At 42.5% G+C, this 20,081-nt stretch overlaps 1 protein-coding gene across 1 annotated transcript; it reads left to right on the top strand.

Moving 5' to 3' along the window:
• Window positions 1–9,916: 9,916 nt before the first annotated feature.
• On the top strand, window positions 9,917–14,955 carry LOC119334207 (DIMBOA UDP-glucosyltransferase BX8-like). Its single transcript, XM_037606811.1, has 2 exons — window positions 9,917–10,492; window positions 14,037–14,955. The coding sequence occupies exons 1-2, from the start codon at window positions 9,967–9,969 to the stop codon at window positions 14,933–14,935; spliced, it is 1,425 nt and encodes a 474-aa protein (XP_037462708.1). The 5' UTR covers window positions 9,917–9,966; the 3' UTR covers window positions 14,936–14,955.
• Window positions 14,956–20,081: the final 5,126 nt, after the last annotated feature.

Below are 20,081 nucleotides of genomic sequence, written 5' to 3' on the forward strand. Positions count from 1 at the left end.
CGTCGCCATCCCCGTCGTCGCCGCGCCCGTCGCCGTCCCCGTCGCCGCCCCCCGTCACCTCTCGCCTCGCCGGTGAGCACACACACACACATACATTTTTTTTAGTTTTTTAGTTATAGAAATAGTTTTAAAAATGTTAGAAATTTTTCTTTTTTAGTTATAGAAATAGTTAGTTATATAGTATTGTTAGAAATGTTAGAATTGTTAGAAATTTTTCTGTTTTTTAGTTATAGAAATAGTTATAAAAAAGTTAGAAATTTTTCTTTTTTTAGTTATAGAAATATTAGAAATGTTAGTTATATATATAGAAATGTTATAATTTTTTTCTTCTGTTTTTTAGTTATAGAAATATTAGAAATGTTAGTTATATAGCATTGTTAGAAATGTTATAGGAATGTTAGTTATATAGAAATGTTAGAAATTTTAGTTATCAAAATCCAATCATTAAAAAAATGTTACTTTTTGCGGGCATATAGCTAGTATTTGTTCTCGACGATGCCCGGCCCGCATCCTCGCCGTCGACCCGTCCGCGACGACGTCCGGCTGGCCCATGTCCGGGACTGGGCTCCGCCGGGCTGGCACTGGGAGGTGTTGCCTGGAGGGGCGTGCCGCTTGATGAGGAACCCGGCCCCGATCGTCTACCCTGATCTCATTTGGTGGCGTTCGTGTGGGCCAGTTTCGGTGCGGAGGGAGCCGGCCCCGCCGGAGGTGGTACGTCGCCGTGTCAGGGAGGAGGGCGAGCACGTCCATCGCTACATGGTTGCGTTAGAGGGCGGCAGGTTGTCCAATACCTGGCAGTTTCTTCAGGGATCTCACTTCAGCTATGATCCCGTGAGGGTTCCTTCTCTTTGGGTGTCCACCGCCCGTGCCGCATGATCTGACGATGTATTCGAGATTATATATTATTCGAGACAATGTATTCAAGATTATATCTATTATTCGAGACGATGTATACGAGATTATATCTATTATTCGAGACGATGTATTCGAGATTATATCTATTATTCGAGACGACGTATTCGAGATTATATTCGATGATGCTTATTATGTACTATGATTGATTCAGTTTTTCCTTATTAATTGATTGCATCCATGCATTGTAATTTGAATATATTTCTTTTCGATTAGTTAAACAAAACCTATGGAGGACAATACCGGCAGAGAGGGAGAAGAGGCCCTATTCAATATCATACGCAATCCTCGCGGGCCAGATGATGATCAGAATGAAGAAGATTATGACGGCTCCGAATATCTAAACAACACCGGGGAGGGTGATATGATATTCGATCGCGACGACCGAATTGATGAAGTCAAGAACTATGAACATGACGAAGAAAATGTTGATCTTGAAACAACAAAGACCGGCGAGGTATATATATTTATATAAGCAGGCATCTGGTGATCATCACATGTTTTAAATGACTTGAAGATATATTAACGAATCGATCTTTCTTCTTTCAGCCATCCGGATCGAGCAAATCTTCAGGCAACAGGACGAAACGAGGCCCGAACAAAAAGTTGAAGGAGGGCGTAAAGTATAATATCGAGGCAATCAGACCTAATGGCGAACCATTAGCGCCTAAGAAGATTGCGGACAAGTTCATTCGTCAGTGCGGAGTTCTTGTGAAGGACCAACTCCCGATCTCCCTTCAAGAATGGAGAGAGCCAGCAAAGCCACGTCCAGGAGTTACTTTTGTCGATGACAGACAAAACCATTTGCTTTAGGAAACGCTCATGGAACGTTTCACCCTACCAGATCATTTCACAGATGCACATGTGGAGAAAGTCAAGGACGCTGCTCTTAGGAAGATGGCGGTTGCATTCAAGAACCACAAGATTCGTGAATGGGCCAAGTACGTCAAGGGAGGAAGGAAGACTCCAGTATTCGAGGGAACACTAGAGAAGCAAAGTGCTCATTGGGACGATTTCGTGAAATTCAAGGATTCGGAATTATCTAAGGAACGGTCCAGAATAAACAAGGCCAATGCCGCAAAAAAGGATAAGTTCCATAAGCTGGGGCCAGGTGGCTATGCGGTGGGAATGCCTAAGTGGGATAAGTCTGAGAAAGAGATGCTGGATGCATGTGTCACTCCAGAAACATTGAGCTGGCCCCCCATGTGCAGGACTTGGTTCTATGCGCATGGAGGGGAGTTGGACCCGAAGAGAGGCAAAGTTTCGAAGAAGGCATGTCTGGACGGAGCCGAAGATAAGCTACTTGTTGCAATAGAAGATGCTCGATCGGGGTTGTTCGAGCCCAACAGAGAGAACGACGAGCTTACGCGTGCCCTGGGAAATCCTGAACACCCGGGAAGAACACGAGGCATGGGCGCTATTCCGTGGTATGAGGGGTTTTCGGACTGGAACGCCGACTACAGAACCCGTGCGAGAAAGAAGATTGCGGAGGAGAAGAAGAGGAAGATGGAGGAGGAGCAGAGGAAGCTAGACTATGAACGCCTACAAGGCCTAGAATCAGCGCACGCGGACTTGGCAATCAAATTCCAGCGGCAACAGGAGCAGATCGACTCACTTAGCCAGTAAAGGGGGTCTCAACAGCTAGCGGATGATCAACCAATGGATAGCATCGTCCCATCCATGCCGAGAAGCTGCGTGGGTTCCGCCCCAGGCGACGCATTGCTGGATAGCTACCCAGTGGATGACATCATGGAGAACACTAACTGCGACCTACAATTCAAAATGAAGAACATATCCATGAAGGTGGCGGACGCCCTTGCTTTTACAAATCCCCCCGAGGCAACCTTCCATTGCAACCCGATTCCAGCGGGCTATGCTCGTGTCTTGGTTGATGAGGTGGTGGACCAATATTCGGGGCTAGAGCTTGACATTCCTGGAGGTGACGATGAGCACACACTAGGAGAGGCCAACCATCATATCATCCTATGGAGAAAGGATGGCATCATCTTTCGAAGGCCACCGACACCGCGTCATCCGACTCCTCGTCGCAGTCCACCATCGAGTCAGCAGACTCCCGCTCCTCCAAGTCCACCAACGCGTCAGGCCACTCCTCCTCCAAGTCCGGCACAGCTTCAGGCCACTCCTCTTCCAAGTCCGGCAAAGCGTCAGGCCACCCCTCCTCCAAGTCCGGCACAGCTTCAGGCCACTCCTCCTCGAAGTCCGGCACAGCTTCAGGCCACTCCTCCTCCTCCAACTCAGCCATGTCAGCCGCCTTCACCGCCTCAGCAATCATGGAAGAGAGCCGCCTCAGCTATGGTACGTAGCGGTACAAGTCGTGGTAGTACTACAGGTACAGGCGGAGGCAAGCGATTTCAATATGGTCCAAGCCTCGCGCCTCTTCAGCAGAGGCCTTACGACAAGTCCGAGGAGATAGCCATATCGAAGGCCGAGGTGGAAGCCCATTTTGCACCGAAACCGCCACTGCCGCCAAGGGAGAAAGTGCATGTGGAAAAGATTGACCACTTCATTCGTATGGCTAGACCACCAGCTCCCAAGCCTGTTGACACAGACTATGAGCGCCACCTCAGGAAGTTAAATCGAGCACGTCTACAAAAAGAGGCGAGCTCGAGCTCGAGCAAATCAGCTGGTAAAAGGAGGGGTAAAACCGTTCCCCAGCTGGGAGAACAGGCGGCGCAATCAATCCCCCCGCTTGTTGTGCCAACAACACATGAGAGTAGGCGCGCCCAATATTATTGTGGGCAAACCGTTAACGTTCCCGGGGTGGGAGATGTGGTAATAACCGAGGAGCATATTGCGCAGGCTGAATCGATCGGGGTCACTATTGGACAACTCCTCGATATCGAGCCCATGGCTCCGACTAGAGAGGAGGAAATAAAACGGAAATATGCCCGGGGCCAACCTTTGGTCGAGCCAGAGGAGGTCAATAAGCTCCCAACGAGAATGTATGAATTGCATCAATGGTACATGGACATTACCAAGATTTCCAATCGAGAGTCCCTCATGGTGAATGTCAAGAAGGATCATTACTACCATGAGAAAGCTGTGACCGTTGAGTATTCAGAACTATTTTAGGTATACAATCAAGACGCACTCGACAAATCTATCGTCAGTTGCTATTGTCTGTAAGTGATTTCTTTCTGTAATTTAAGTCTCAAGCTAGCTGTAGTGATCATTTTGATCAATCATTACCTGTAATTATCCTCACTATATTCTTTTCTGTGGTATTATGCAGGATGAAGATTTATGAAATGAAAAAAGGTGGATGCTATGGCATTGGGTTCGTTGACCCAAATACCATTAATGAATACACATGGAAAATAGATCCATATCACGAAAAAAGTGTAGAGGAAAGCATGCTACAGTTTTTCAAGGAACTCAAATACAATGAAGATATACTACTTCCTTACAACTTCCAGTGACTCACACTGTCTTGTACTACAAATTCTGTTTTTCCCTACTAGCTAGCTATATGTTTTTTTCTTACATATGCCCACTTAATTAAGACATGCAAACGTGTGTGCATGCAGATTTCACTGGATCTTGTTAATCATTAAAGTTGATGAAGAAACAGTTGAAGTACTAGACTCGCTACTTAAGAAAGCAAGTGACTACACCATCGTGAAGGGGATAGTCAACAGGTAATTTCAATCATTATTAACTATATCTCGGCCTATTTAATTAGTTCGTCATTTCCTGATAACAACTATTTAATAACCCATTTATTCATTTTCTTTGTCGGCGGGCAGGGCTTGGGCAAAGTTCCTCAGGGCCACTCCAGGCCCATGGAAACAAAATCTGAAATGGTATCGACCCAAGGTAAGTAATTAAGTAATACTAGCTAGCTGCCATCTCTTTAATTATCATGCTTGATTAATTATTATCTGATCAAATTCCATTCTCGTAAAGGCCCTGAAGCAGGCGCTGGGGAATGATCTATGTGCATACTACGTTTGCGAGAACATTCTCATGATGGTGTCCAAAAGGAGCAAATTTCAAAGACAGGAGTGGGTACGATATCGATTGTCAGAACACTATTCACAATTTTTACATCATTATCGATATCTAGTCACACAACTAATACACATGCATATTGATCTCCTTCTTAACAGTTCAGATCGGTGCGGGACAAGCTCCTAGCACAGGACCGCATAGAAGCAATTCAAGAGGAAATAGCGGGATCTTGCTCGACCATGTCATAGATCCCAAAAGAGAATACTATTACCCGCTACCGCCCCCATGAATCACTTCCAATTGTTATCGTGCTCCGAAGGCACCAATTAGCTAGGCTAATGCCACTGGCTCCGAAGGCACCAATTAGGAGAAATTGTATATATATACATGTGTGTATATATGTGTGAATTAATTAATGGTGGTTGTGTGAGACATTCGATGATATATATATATATTATGATCGGTTCTACTAGAAATTCTATTTATATATATGCATAACGTGTATAATATGTATTATCGTAAAATACCAGCAAACGGAAAAGAATTAAATGGAAAACATAAAATTAAATGAAAAAGAAATCATAAACCCAAAACCCCCCAATATTTTAATACCGGTTGGTGACACCAACCGGTACTAAAGGGCTCCCTGCCCCCGAAGCTGGCTCGTGCCACGTGGTTGCCCTTTAGCACCGGTTCCTGCTGAACCGATACTAAGGGGGGGGGGGGGCTTTAGTGCCTATATTTTAGCGTCGGTTACCAAACCGGCACTAAAGGGCCTTACGAACCGGACCGGTGCTATTGCCCGGTTCTGCACTAGTGTAATGATCCAAGGATGGTGCCCGGTTATAGTAATCTTGGAGATTACCTGCCCGACGATGTACATTATGATTTCTTGGAGGTGGAAGAACACCAATACCATTACGGGAAGCCTCTTGTCAAAGATGAAAAATCTATAACAACGATGATGCGAAGATTCCATGATTGGTACATGAAAACCTACAGAGAGTCTGGGGGGCGAATACTTTGTATCTGAGAGTTAAAGAGGAGCACGACCGCATTGGAATTGATTTGTTGACTGTTCCATTTGAGGAGTTCTTCCAGTGGTTCAATCAAAAGGCCCTCAATAAATTAACGGTCACTTGCTCCTGTCTGTAAGTACTACTTCTGTCATTAAGTCTCTATATATAGCTCAGCTCTTTCATTGCATGTATATATGATTATCCTCACTATATTATGCAGATTGAAAATCGTCGATTGCAGAAAAGCGGAAATGTATGATATTGGGTTCATTAACACAAATCTCATAGATGAATTTCAGGTTAAAAAGAACGCCGAAGATGCTGAGGCCAACTTTCTCAAATCATTGATAATAAATCAAAACAAAGATAAAATACTCTTTCCTTACAACTTCAAGTGAGTGTTACTGTCTTGTGCATATTCGGTTTCCCTTATTACTCGAGCGAGGTTATAGTAATGTAATTGATGAGTTATGCATGCGTGCGCAACTTCCACTATATTCTCCTGGAGATTAAGCTTGAGCAGGGACTAGTAACCGTCTTAGACTCGAGACGAAAAGATCCCGAGACCTATGCGGACATGACTAAAATTCTCAACAAGTAAGTTCAATCGATCATTATCGCACCATATCGACAACTTTTTATTCATTTCCTGATATCTCAAGTAATAATTATTTTCTTTGTCTTGCAGGGTTTGGAAAAAGTTCACCGAAGAAGCTCTGGGACTGCCGAAGGAGCTGCGATATACATACCCGAAAGTAAGTACTACTAGCTAGCTAGTTCCACGCATCTCCCGTTGATTCTAGCTACTTTCATCAATGACATTTATAATGCTTCATTATCAGTTTGATTGACCTCTATTTCTCGTAAAGTGCTTGTGGCAGGAACAAGGGAATGATTACTGTGGATACTACGTGTGCGAGTTCATCTACAACACGACTTGCAAAGATAAGTGGGGCTACTCTAAAAGACAATTTGATGTGCGTAAGCAATAATATTCACAATTTCATTTTATTACACCATCATTTCTGTTGAGTTTCATTCATATATATGTATTAACCCCCTTCTTCAAATTAGACGTGCGAGATGCGGAATGAACTCCTACCAGAAATTCACATGAAAGCAATTCAAGAGAAATTAGCGGGATTCTTTCTTGACCACGTCATCAATAAAGTCGGAGAATACCATGTGGACCCTGAGTTCATATATAATTAGGGGATTATATTGTAAGAGATCTTATATTGTATATATGTAGCCAGTAGCGTCGGATAGATATACAAAAACTTGTTGTTCGACCAATCTCTTGGAGAAGGAGAGGTCGATTACTTCTCTCGGTATGCATGACGAACTTCTGTACTCAATGGTTTCCTTCATTTTCTTACTAGCTAGCGTGTTGAGGGCCTCTCTATACGTATAGTACGTAGCGTCGACCAAGCACAGAGATAAGAGAGGACACTTCTCTCTATTAATTAATTAGCTACCTAACACAATATATGAAACACCTTAATTAACCATACAAAACCCCCAAAATCCACCCTCTTTCAGAAAAAAAACAAAAAACCCTGGCCCGTGAACAGCTGACGCGTGGATGCCTATTGGTCCTTGTTGGTGCCACCAACCGGGACTAAAGGGCCTCCTGCCTGGGCTCGCAGCACCGGCCACGTGGAGGCCCATGTGTCCCGGTTCGTGTAAGAACCAGGACTAAAGGCCTAGGGCATTAGTAAAGACCCTTTAGTCCCGGTTCCCCAACCGGAACAGATGGGCCTTATGAACCGGGACAAATGGCCATTTTTCTACTAGTGGTAGATGGATTTCTTTGTGTTCTTCTCATTTAATTTCTTATTCCTATAGAGAACAGTAGTATTCTACCCCCATTGGAAATATATGCACTGTTATTATTTTTATTTTCATGTGACAATCACATATTCTCAATTGTTATGGTTCAAACATGTGTACATTATACTACTTGTTGGGAATGATGATGATCCAAATCTCGTGTGATGATGACCAAAAAACAACAACTATCATCGTACCCTTTTTTGTATTACCAGCTTGTCTTCACTTGACCTGAAGAAGCAAGCTTCAAGATCTGAACAAGTATGTCCCTAAAATAGCAAGGTAAATTTTTTATTTTTCTTGCTATGAAAAGATGGCATCATAATTGACTTCTCTATCTGATTGTATCAATATCATCAATCCAATCATAGTTCCTGATTTTAGAGGCTTTCTTTATATCACACACTTTAAAAATGTTTTTTCGTAGTTCATAAATTTGTGCATCAGTGGGTTCCACTGACCTCAAGATTCGAGCTCACAGTGGATTTGTGTATGAAATGTGCTTAGTCATAAACATGAAAGAGCTAGGAATCAAGTAGTGGACTGTACTTCGTGTGTGTATTGAGATGAACTGATTTTTAGACGCAGCAACAAGTTGTAAACCTAAGATTGATGATTTAAGTTATACCCAATTGCTCGGTAAGAACTAAGATACATCAATAGTACGTTATTTCCCGCGTAAAAATAGATGTTACTCTAAGTGGATCCGGCTTGCCTGCTCCCTCGTCATGCTCCCATCCGTGTTTCCACTTCATCTTACAGCTGTATTTTTCTCTTTTTTCTTTCTAATCTAATCATCTCCCCCCTGATTTTAATAGGTGGGGCCAGACCTTATTTTTTTCAATCAAATCATGCCACGTATGCGGAAGCACGGATGGGCGCACGCTGAGGGAGCAAGCAAGTCTCGTCCACTTTAAGTGGCCATCATCATTACTTTTTTTTAGTATAAAAGAGTACCATTTACATGAAATTATGTGGGATGTGGGATGCCAACTTATCCGTCAAAAAATATGTGGTCCCATGTGGGCATTCCATTTATACGGGCATGCTATGTGTCCATTGGCTGATCTTGTTAAAAGATTGGCCGGGCTGCGAGCAGTCAAATTCCGCGCATCAAGCGGCACGCGTCACCATCCATCATTACAACACATGACGTGTTGCGGATTTTTTTTTGCAACATAGGTTACCGTCCGTTGGCTGATCATGCTAAATCACAACAGGAACACTGCCATGGCAGTCAAATCAGCTGCCATGGCTGCCACCTCAGATCAAGTGATGTCGCAAGGAGAAGACCGCGCCCCGAGCTGTCAACATAGAATCGCTCAGCCCAACCGATGCTACGTGGGCCCCGAGTGGACCACCTCTACTTAAGCAAGGGCAATCAGATTCTTCGCCATCCGGGCATGGATAAAAGAAAGGGAGTAGCTAAGACTCATTTAGATGAGACGTAATTTGGTCTTATTCACCTGAAAAATAAGAACGGATATAACCCACGTCACCACACACGCATCTTATAGCATCACATTCAATGCATATAAAAGATGAATGGGACCAAACTAAATCTCATCTAGATAAGTTCTAGCAAAACTGTAAAAGAAAAGGATAAGGCAAAGGCACGGCACGGCATCTATTTGTCCCTTCTTTCCTTCTTTCCAGTCTGTAGCTGAATCTGAACAAATTGAGTTGTATCTGAGAGAGAGAGAGTAATACAGTGGGTGAGAAATGGCTGCTAGCAGAGACGGATGCGGTGTAGATCTTTTTAGGAACACCAAACGTGGTTGTTGCGATCAATGTGGTGCTGGGTCCTATAGAAGGACGCGTGACCCGCAACGAAGGCGACGGAGCGTACCATGATTATGAGCCAGCCGAGGAATCTTTTCCCTTTATATTATGCGGCACATGTTGCACATAGACGCGGGCCTCCGTACATCTCGTCCCATCTTTTTCTCAGAGCAATACCCCGTCCCACCTATACAGCATGATTGGAGCTCGCTGATGACCATACTGTGTGGCTGTCTAACCATCCAGCGGCCTGCGATTCTTTCGTGTCCACCGATTAATGGAATACCATGTGTTTTGCATCAAGAAAAACTGCATTCTTTCTGTATAGATACTCCTATATAAGAACTAAGAAGATAGAGAAGAGAAGAGAAGAGAAAATGAGGGTACCCGGCGCTTGCTAAAGACCAAGATAGAACCGTTGGCCACGAGCTGAGATTGACCCAAAGCAATGAGCACAACAAGTACCGCCCAAGATGCATCAAATGGTGGCGGGAACGGCCGGCAGCCGCATGCGCGCGCACGCAGAGTACTGATGTTCCCGCTGCCATTCCAGGGCCACATCAACCCGATGCTGCAGCTCGCCGACGTGCTCCACGGCCCCGGCCTGGCCGTCACCATCCTCCACTACACCGGGTTCCGCAACACGCTGGACCCCGCGCTCCGCCCGGAGTTTGGTTTCGTCGCCGTGCCCGACGGCGTCCCCGCTGACGTCGTCGCGTCAGGGAACGTCGTCTCTATGATCGTCGCCATGAACACAGCCATGGAGGCGTCCGTGGCCTTCCGCGACGTCCTCGCAGGCGAGCGGATGCCCCGCGCCGCGTGCCTATTCGTCGACTCCAGCCTCTTCGGCGCGCAGAAGGCGGCCGAGGAGCTCGGGCTGCCGACGATAGCGCTCCGGACTGGCAGCGCAGCCTGCTTCAACTGCATCCTTGCCTATCCCATGCTCCACCAAAACGGCTATCTGCCCCCCGAAGGTCAGTTAATCCTAGTCTGTACTAAACACAATTCTATGGACATGGAGTTTTTTATCCCAATTCACACGTACCTTGGTGAACAGTAAATTAAAAAGTAAAAAAATGTGATAAACATTAATAAATTATTCACCTGCGGACAAAATTTTGTGATAAATATCATTCATAGAGGTCTGACCAAAAAGAAAAAAAATGCTTCAACAGGTTATTGTTCGAAGCCTTTTGAAGAGTCGATTTTGTATTTTTGCCCGGACGTCACCACTTCGTTTCATCACAAAATTTCGCACGCACTTGAAACCTGAAACATTCATCAATGTTTACAAGAAAAAAGTTTTTAATTATTTTACTATTTTATTGAATTTTATCGTTCACCAGGAAGGATGTGAGCTCAAGATCAAAAGAGTGTTTTGCCAATTCTCGTGGCTAGTCTCCCTTCATTTATGGTAGAGTATTCCTTCCGAATGCTTAATAACAAACATAGAAAAAAATAATTATTCGCTCAAGAATTAATTTTTTTGTGAATGCTTAAATATATGATAAATGGAGCCATAAAAAATTTATGAATTTTTTACGATCAATATGTGAATTTTAAGATTTTGTGAGGTTTTTCAATCATCGGACCCACCCATCATAACTGTTATCAATCGTGCTCTTTTATCACCCTCGAAACCATAGAAAATTTGTAATTTTCAAATTTATTTTGGGCAAATCAATGAATATTTTATTTAAATTCAGCTATATTTTAATTTGAATAATTTGATAAATTGTTATTTTGCCTGTAATCTAAATTGGGCTTCGTTCCGTAGAACTGAAATACAGCTGAAGCAAGAGAGAGTAGCCTAGCCTACCACAGTACCACTAGTCTGCCCGAACGAGCTTTGTAACAATGGTGGATTCCTCCTTCTTTTATAATCTTTTATAAGAACAATGCTAAATGCTGATATTTTTTGAACAAAACACAAATATTTCACTCACCCTCAAAATTCATAAATTTCGTCGGAACTCCCAAATGCCTACACCGCTAGTTGATGTTCTTTGCAAGAAACACGAAGAATAGGTAATGTTTGAAAAAAAAAGATGATGGTATTGTATGCGGGCAGTGTTGTATGGTGGCTTTCAGTATCCGTGTCCACGAACTGATCCCCTTGTCCGCGGACGGATGTGGAGAAAACTTGCGGGTTACCGTAGAAGATGTCCTAATTAGGATCCCCACACTCTTCTATCACGCTAGTGTTCTTCCTTCCGCAGCATGTACGACAAAGTAAGAATTTATTTTTTGTAGAATAGTATATTTCCTTTTCCTACACTGCTAACTGTACTGTAGCTTAGAAAGATTGGTCTCTTTCTAGTTAACTAGAATGAGACACTTGACCGAACATTGATGTGCATCCTTGCTGCCAAACAGCTGTCTTAATATCGGAATAGGAATCCTACTTGTACGTGATAGTTCTTAAAAAAGGTTCTAAATGACGGTTTAAACTGAACTGTCAAAACGTTTAATATCTTGGAGCAGAGGAAGTATGTACTACTCTTTCATCTCCAAAAAGAATGATTATAAGTTTTATCTCGAGTCAAACGGTGTAATGTTTGATCAAAGTTTGTAAAAAATATATTAATAATTACTATATTAGATATAGATACTTGAGATAAAATTTAAAGGCTTTCTTTTGAAAGATGGAGGGAGTATATTATATTTTTATTTGGATTGCAACCATCTCAATATCATCTAGTTTTGGTAAAACTAGTACACACGAATAGCACTGCTAGTTTAATTTAGAGGTAAATACACCGGGAGTTATAGAACTTGCACGTGACGGTCAGTTTGGTGCACAAAGTTGTAAAATACGTGTTTCTGGTCATCAAACTTGCACAAACGTTCATATACGGTCACATTTCATGTACGCAGACGTATCCGTGGCCTATGTGGCATGCCAGCATGGCCAGGGCCCACTGTAAGCCCACCACGCATGATAGATCTGTAGGCTTTTTCTTTATTTACGTATTATGCATCTATTTTTTTAAACTTATTAAGCCCCTAAAATAAAATGATTTTTTATTTACGTATAAAGCCCCTAAAATAAAATGGAAAAATAAGGGATGGTTCGGTTACAAACTAGGGACGTGCCCCTACTAGGCTTGGGTTAACAACCACCAAACCAATGACCATTCATGTCTAGATAGCACGAATAGTTTTTATATCATATAAACACGGCCGAAAAATCAATTTTGCAAGAAATGTAACCCCAAAAAAGGAAGCACCATGGCTCGACTATGTGACCTTGTGGTCAACGTTAACTAAGATTACCACCGGGCTTCGACAACACAACATATCAAATGGGATAAATATTTTTCATGTTGTTATTCCTTCTTGTTCTATGTAAGAAAAAAAATTATATTATTGTGTTTGTGATATTTAATAAATGTTTATGTGTTACAAAAAAAGGTGTGTGACATTTAAAAAATAAACATTGTAAACCACATTTGTGTAATTAAAAATGATATGTTGCATTTTAAAAATGTTCATGCATTCCAAAAAAACTGGTCATGACATTTTTTAAATGCCTATACAATGTATAAAACAGTTTGTGTATCTTTAAAATGTTTCGTACCATCCGAAAATTTTAAAAACATAGTTGAAAAAAGTTTCAAAACTTTTCAAAACTTGTATTTGAAAAAAATGCCAATCATACACTTAAAAAGTATTAAGCATATATTTTTTAAATACTCCAAACATAGATGTATACTGGAGTATTTAAAATATATGTGTATCAAAACATAGATGTATACTGGAGTATTTAAAACATCAAAAGATATATGTATCACATGGAGTATATATTTCAATACACATAAGTTTCAAAACTTGTATTTGAAAAAATGTTAATATGGACGTGTTGTGTTGATTAACATTTTTCCAAATACAAGTTTTTGAAACTTTTTAAAATGCCGTGTACCTTTTTTGTAACACATAAATATTTTTTGAATGTCACAAACACAAGAATATAAATTGTTTTCTTACATCTGGACGTGTTGTGTTGTCAGTGATAATGTTAGTTAACCTTGAGCACAAGGTCACATGGTCGAGCCACGGTGCTCATTTTTTCCGTGTTACATTTCTTGTAAAAATTATTTTCAGTCAATGTTTATATGATACAGAAATTAGTCATGCTACATAGATATCAATGATCAGTAGTCTGATGGTTGTCCACGTATGACTACTAGGGCACGTTGCAGCTTCAAGACCCCACATCGCTTGTTTTTTCATTTTATTTTTAGGGGCTTAATACGAAAATAAAAAAAGCCAAAGGCTTCTCTGCAGATCTACATGCTACAGCGGATGACAATGGGCCCTGGCCACACTGGAATGCCACATAGCCCATGGATACGTCCGTGTATATGAAATGTGATCGTATATGAACGCTTGTGCAAAGTTTGATGATCGGAAACATGTATTTTACAAGTTTGTGCACCAAACTGACCATCGCGTGCAAGTTCTATGACTTCGGGTGTATTTACCTCTTTAATTTACCCACGTACATGTTTGTTTCAGGATCGCAACTCGACATGCCAGTGAAGGAGCTTCCCCCGCTGCGCGTGAGGGACCTCTTCCTCTCGAGCAGGGCCGACCATGACATGTTATCCAAATTTCTGGCCAAAGCAACCCATGCAGCAAGGAGCTACTCCGCCCTTGTGCTCAACACATTCGAGGCACTAGAAACAGACGAGCTTGAGAAGATCCGCGACGAGATAGGCATCGCCATGGTGCTCGCGACCGGCCCTCTCCACAGGCTCTCCTCCAAGACCGAGGGCACAGCAGGGAGAAGCAGCAATGTGCTTCCGCACGAGGATCACACCTGCATCGAGTGGCTGGACACGCAGATCACGGGGTCGGTATTGTACGTCAGCGTTGGGAGCCTGGCGTGCATGGACTCCGGTGAGCTCTCGGAGGTGGCGTGGGGGTTGGCCAACAGCGGCCAGCCGTTCCTGTGGGTCGTTCGGCAAGACCTCGTGCCGGGATCGGACGGACCATGTCTACCGAAAGGGTTCGACGATATGGTGACGGGCAGGGGTAGGGTGACCCCGTGGGCCCCACAGCAGGAGGTGCTGGCCCACCGTGCGGTGGGCGGGTTTTGGACCCACAACGGGTGGAACTCGACGCTCGAGAGTGTAGCCAAGGGTTGCCCCATGATCTGTAGGCCTCAGTTCGCGGACCAGATGATGAACGCGAGATACGTGGATGCGGTGTGGGGCATAGGCTTTGAGCTCGAAGGTGAGCTGGAGAGAAACAAAATTGGGGAGGCCATTCTGAAGCTTATGAAGGGGAGCGAAGGGGAGGCGATGAGAAAGAGAGCGGGAGAGCTTAAGAAGACAGTAGCGTCCTGCTTTGAGAGTGGTGGGTCTTCTCTACTGGCCATCAATGAATTGATTGACCATGTATCATCTTTATAGTTTTTACACGTTTACTTTAATTGTTGCAGCTGAATAAAAACAAAAGTAATTTCATTTCTCATACCTGATTTTCATATTTTCCTACAATGGTATCTTGTGTTCGTGATGTTGGCCCTATGTAATCTCGGTGAAGGTTGGTTCCTGAACCGATGACGCCCTTTTTTTCATCCACTAGTAAGCATGCACGTGCAACGCATGTCTCAAACAGAATAAGTTGATATAATATAATATTAAAATATATTTTCAAAAGAGTGACATATTTTGTGATCCAACGCATAAAAACATTTATTATGAATCTATTTTTTATGTTAGTGAGTTTGTATTATCAAGCCAACTGTCTTTATCATGGTGTCTTATGCCAACGATATGAGCGTGCGTGTAACACATAATCCAGAAACATGTCTTCACATAAAATGCACGATGACATAATAATTGTATTATAATTTGTTACAAAAAGATATTTTAGAAACCACAACTATGCATCTCTTGAAGGTCCATCTATTGATGTGATCTATGATGCTTCGTTCAATTGATGGGATATTGTTTTGAGCTTCATTCTCTTCATACTTTAAAATATGCACCAAAAATTGCTTTCTTAGTTCAAAATCATCCTACATATGCATTATGCAACATTGTTATAACAAAATAATGTGTAATGTGTATACAAATAAGCATGGTGTAAATACTAACCTGGGGTATGGGAAAATATAGCTGTCCATCGCACAATGAGTGCATGAAATTAAACACCAAATAACCCGACAAGGCATTGCATTTATAAAAATATTACATTGACTATTGAATAAATCAGTTAATCTTGTAATGCATTGAAAAGATTCATACCCATGTGAGTTTGTTGGAACAACATGAACTTTGCATTCCCATTTAGAAATGTCGTCTTTGAATGCAGGGTTTGCAACTTGGAGCGCACGGTTTAGGTTGTTGACCACAGTTTTAAGTACAATTTTTCCCAAAATAGGTATTGGTATCAGATCCATAATTGAGACCACTTTTTTATTTTGATCAAAAACAAACAATAGAAATATCCCACAAATATCCCATGGCAATAAAATCTGCAACGATGCATATGTTTAAAAATTTAGAAAACATTAGTTAAGGCATGACAAACCATTGTTATAAATTAAAATTTTAAAACTTACCGTATCACAATGTGAAATATGATACTCATTACTGTCTGGACAGCTATCAAACATCCATTTCAACATAGCAATGTCCATATTTTCACGATGACGGGAGTCTCGTGCATAGTAGGACATGGACTAAAATAAGGAAAATAAAATATTAGTTCCATGAGGCAAAATGTAATACAGGATTATAACGACTTACACAAAAATTTAGATCCATGTAGTGACATGGAATGTCTCTGAAAAGCTAGACTTCGTGGCACGCTAGTATCCGTACAACCATATTGAAGCAATCAACATCCATGCATTCATTGTTATTTAATATATTTTTATTTGTCTCAAATTCAAACTAATGGGATAAGGATCAGAGCTTTTCACTCATTCGCTTCTGCAAAATTGAAACTCTGTCAATTATAATAAAATCAGAGTAATTTATTAAAATACAAAATGGACTAAAAACATATGGCTTACTCTAGTAGAGCGACATCATCAACCATACCGATGAACAAACAAAGTTCATCTATTAAGTCATCATTTGTTGGAGTGAGAGAGGGCGAAAGGATAAATGATTGCAAGATGAGCTCAACTCCTGACGATGTATTCGATGGTTTCAGGTTCTCAGGGGGTGTTTCCAGAATCATACAATTTGTGGGATCTGTGTTGTTTTTGTCATCTTCAATGTCTCGATTTCTTATATTATCATCATTCAATTCCGAGTCCACTAAAATGACGGCTAGTTTCGCTCTAAAATCTGTGATATGATCCTATTAAAATAGAACTCATAGTTAAATAGTGATACACCATAGAATGTAAGTATAATGACACACATCGAAAAATACCTGTGTAGGAGAGTCAGACAAAATTTCTCCTGTGAAGTACTCCATAAAATTTACCATCCACAAACCACAAGATGACCTGCATGATTACAAAATTTAAATATATTCAATACTTTTTTATCAATTTTATAGATATTTATATAAGAAGACTTTAAAATCATCAAATGATCATGACTGTAACAAAGAAGTGATGATAAAGAAAATCCCGCCCTCACTCACAATCCCTCTTCGGAATGTATGAAAAATAATGTAAGAAGTTGATATATTTTGGTTTGGACAACCCCGCACTCACTCAAAATCTCTCTTTGAAACGTGCTTAACAGTGGAAATTAGTAAAGTAGTAGAGTATTAAATAAAAAACTCAGTTAGCACCGCCCCCTCACTCCGTCCTCCTTCACAGGCACATGCCAGATTCCCCATTCTTCCCTCCCTCCCTCCCTCCCTCCTTCACTGGCACACGCCAGATTCCCCATCCACAGCCGGCGATATGTGGTGGCCGCCCCTCCCCTTCGTCACCACTGCCAGCCGCCGCGGAGGCCCCTGATGCGCCCTACCCCTTCCCTTCGTTGCCACTGCCAGCCGCCGCGGAGGCCCCTGATGCGCCCAGCCCCTTCCCTTCGTCGCCACTGCCAGCCGCCGCGGAGGCCCCTGATGCGCCCCGCCCCTTCCCTTCGTCACCATTGCCGGCGGGCACGCAGGCCCTTGATGTGCCCCGCCCCTCCCCTTCGTCAACACTGCCGGCGGGCACGCATGCCCTTGATCTGCCCCACCCCTTCTTCGTATAAGGTCACCGAGGTACTCGAGGAGGCGCTCGAGCTTGGCATGCACGCCGGCGACGCCGGGGCCCTCCCTCCTCCTGACGCACTCGCCGTCGCAGCCATGAGTGTCTCCACTTTCTCCCGCGCGCCATGAACTTCCCTTCCCCCCTGCTCGGGACGCCAGCAAGGCCCGGTTTCAACTCTTATCCCCTCGATCCGGATGCTCTTCTCTCCAACCATAACTTTATTTGGCTGTTCGATTCGGTCCAGAGCAGGAGCTCGCGATCTGCAGTTCCTTCCTTCCATGGATGACCACGAAGACCTCTGCGTGCTGTGCTGCTGCTCGAGACCCTCCCTATGCTTCTCATCGCTTGTCCGGGTCCAGGTTAGTCTCTCCGACCCCTGCTTGTCCCCGTCAAATCGGTGCATAGCCTCATTTTATTCTGCAGTCCGTATCCTTTCAGCTTGTATACTTTTCTTATTATGGAGAAATTTATTTTGTGATGCATCTAATGGGGACATACAAAAAACACATAATGTCGATTGCTTTGAGTTAGAAGGTATACCCATCTATATGCAGTCTACTCTTAATACAATCTTCCCTTGGCCATGCACTGATGTTTAAGTCTTTCCACTTATCAGATTTTAGTTCCATTTGAACCTTAGCATATTGGAATACATTTTCCAGTCCTTTCAGTTGTAGCATGAACAAATGACAAAGTATTAGCATCACAACTGAAGAATAACAGAAAATTGTCTTATCAAAAGATGGTGCAGTGGGACTAATAACTAACTATAGCAGTGAGGTCTTTGCGGTTCATTCCTGGGCCTACCGAGTCGAGCACCTGGATACATTGCTTCCCGTTATTTATAACTGCTAGGTACCAATGAAACTCTTCAATGTTAACTGGAACGAATATCTAAAAATAGGTTTTTTGTTAGTTTAGGTCTCATGTATACAAATATTTGTCCTCTATTAAATTCATACTAATATGTACGGAACTGAGACTCACCATATCATGTTCCAAATAAGTTTTAGCTCTCTGTAATACCCATCTTGGTGCGTCATCCCGTATAGAGCTAAATTCCTTTATCATCTTAGAGATGCATGCATTCTCTAAGAACACACGTCCACCTGACCTCATATGTAGATGCTCTTTAGCACTTATGCAATGTATGTATGCGTCTATGATCTACAATATCAAGTGCCCACCTTGGTTAGGAGATAACAGGAACTCATGTTAATAACATCCTCTTATCATAAAGCTACATATACTTACTTCGTTGCCAGAAAATTCTCCTTCGGTTAAAAGGTGTACTAATTGTAATTTTTTGAGATATGAGTCGTTGATGCTCACTAAATTTCTGTTATCGCTTGGTTCAGTCATTATATTTTCAATCACGGACCAATCATCGCCGGTGCAGGCATAATCTATCATGATGTAAGTCAAAACATTTATTAATAATGAAGAAAATAAATGTAGCAAAAGCAAGGCATAGAAGGACTTGTCCATGCCTTCTGGAGCCACCACGTAGTCTGGTGCCTTCTTGGGTTTGTTATGTAGTCGGATAGGCTTCCCTGTTTGTGGCCCTTCCATGCCGGGCGTTTGTGCTAAATCTTCGTCCTCATCTGCCAGCATTTGTCACTTGTTTCATCAAAGGATAATTCCTGAAAGCCACAGTACAAAGAATAATCGGTATGCAGGATATAACATAATGTGAATTAGAACTATTTGGGACATAATTGAAAAAGGAAAGATGCCTCTGTCACTTCGGAAACTTCGAAATCAGTTGTGACGCCCTCGATTCAATCGTATACTAATCATACACGCAAATGTGTACGATCAAGATCAAGGACTCACGGGAAGATATCACAACACAACTCTAGACACAGATTAAAATAATACAAGCTTTATATTACAAGCCAGGGGCCTCGAGGGCTCGAATACATAAGCTCGAATACACAAGAGTCAGCGGAAGCAACAATATCTGAGTACAGACATAAGTTAGACAAGTGTGCCTTAAGAAGGCTAGCACAAAAGCAACAACGATCGAAAATGCAAGGCCTCCTACCTGGTAGCCTCCTAACTACTCCTAGTCGTCTGCGGTCTTCATGTAGTAGTAGGCATCCTCCGGGGAGTAGTAGTCTTCAGTGGCATCGTCTGGCTCCTGGGATCCGTCTTCTGGTCGCAACAACCGGGTATAGGGGAAAAAGAGGTAGCAAAGCAACCGTGTGTACTCATCCAAAGTACTCGCAAGACTTACATCAAATCTAAACCAAGTATGCATCTATATCAAAGGAGATGGGTTGTATCTGTGGACTAAACTACAGAATGCCAGAAGGGAAGGGGAAAGCCTAGCCTATCGAAGACTAGCATCTTCTGGAAACCACCATCTTGCAGCAACAGGA

Source organism: Triticum dicoccoides, chromosome 7A (genome assembly GCF_002162155.2).
Source record: "Triticum dicoccoides isolate Atlit2015 ecotype Zavitan chromosome 7A, WEW_v2.0, whole genome shotgun sequence".
Lineage (NCBI taxonomy): Eukaryota > Viridiplantae > Streptophyta > Magnoliopsida > Poales > Poaceae > Triticum > Triticum dicoccoides.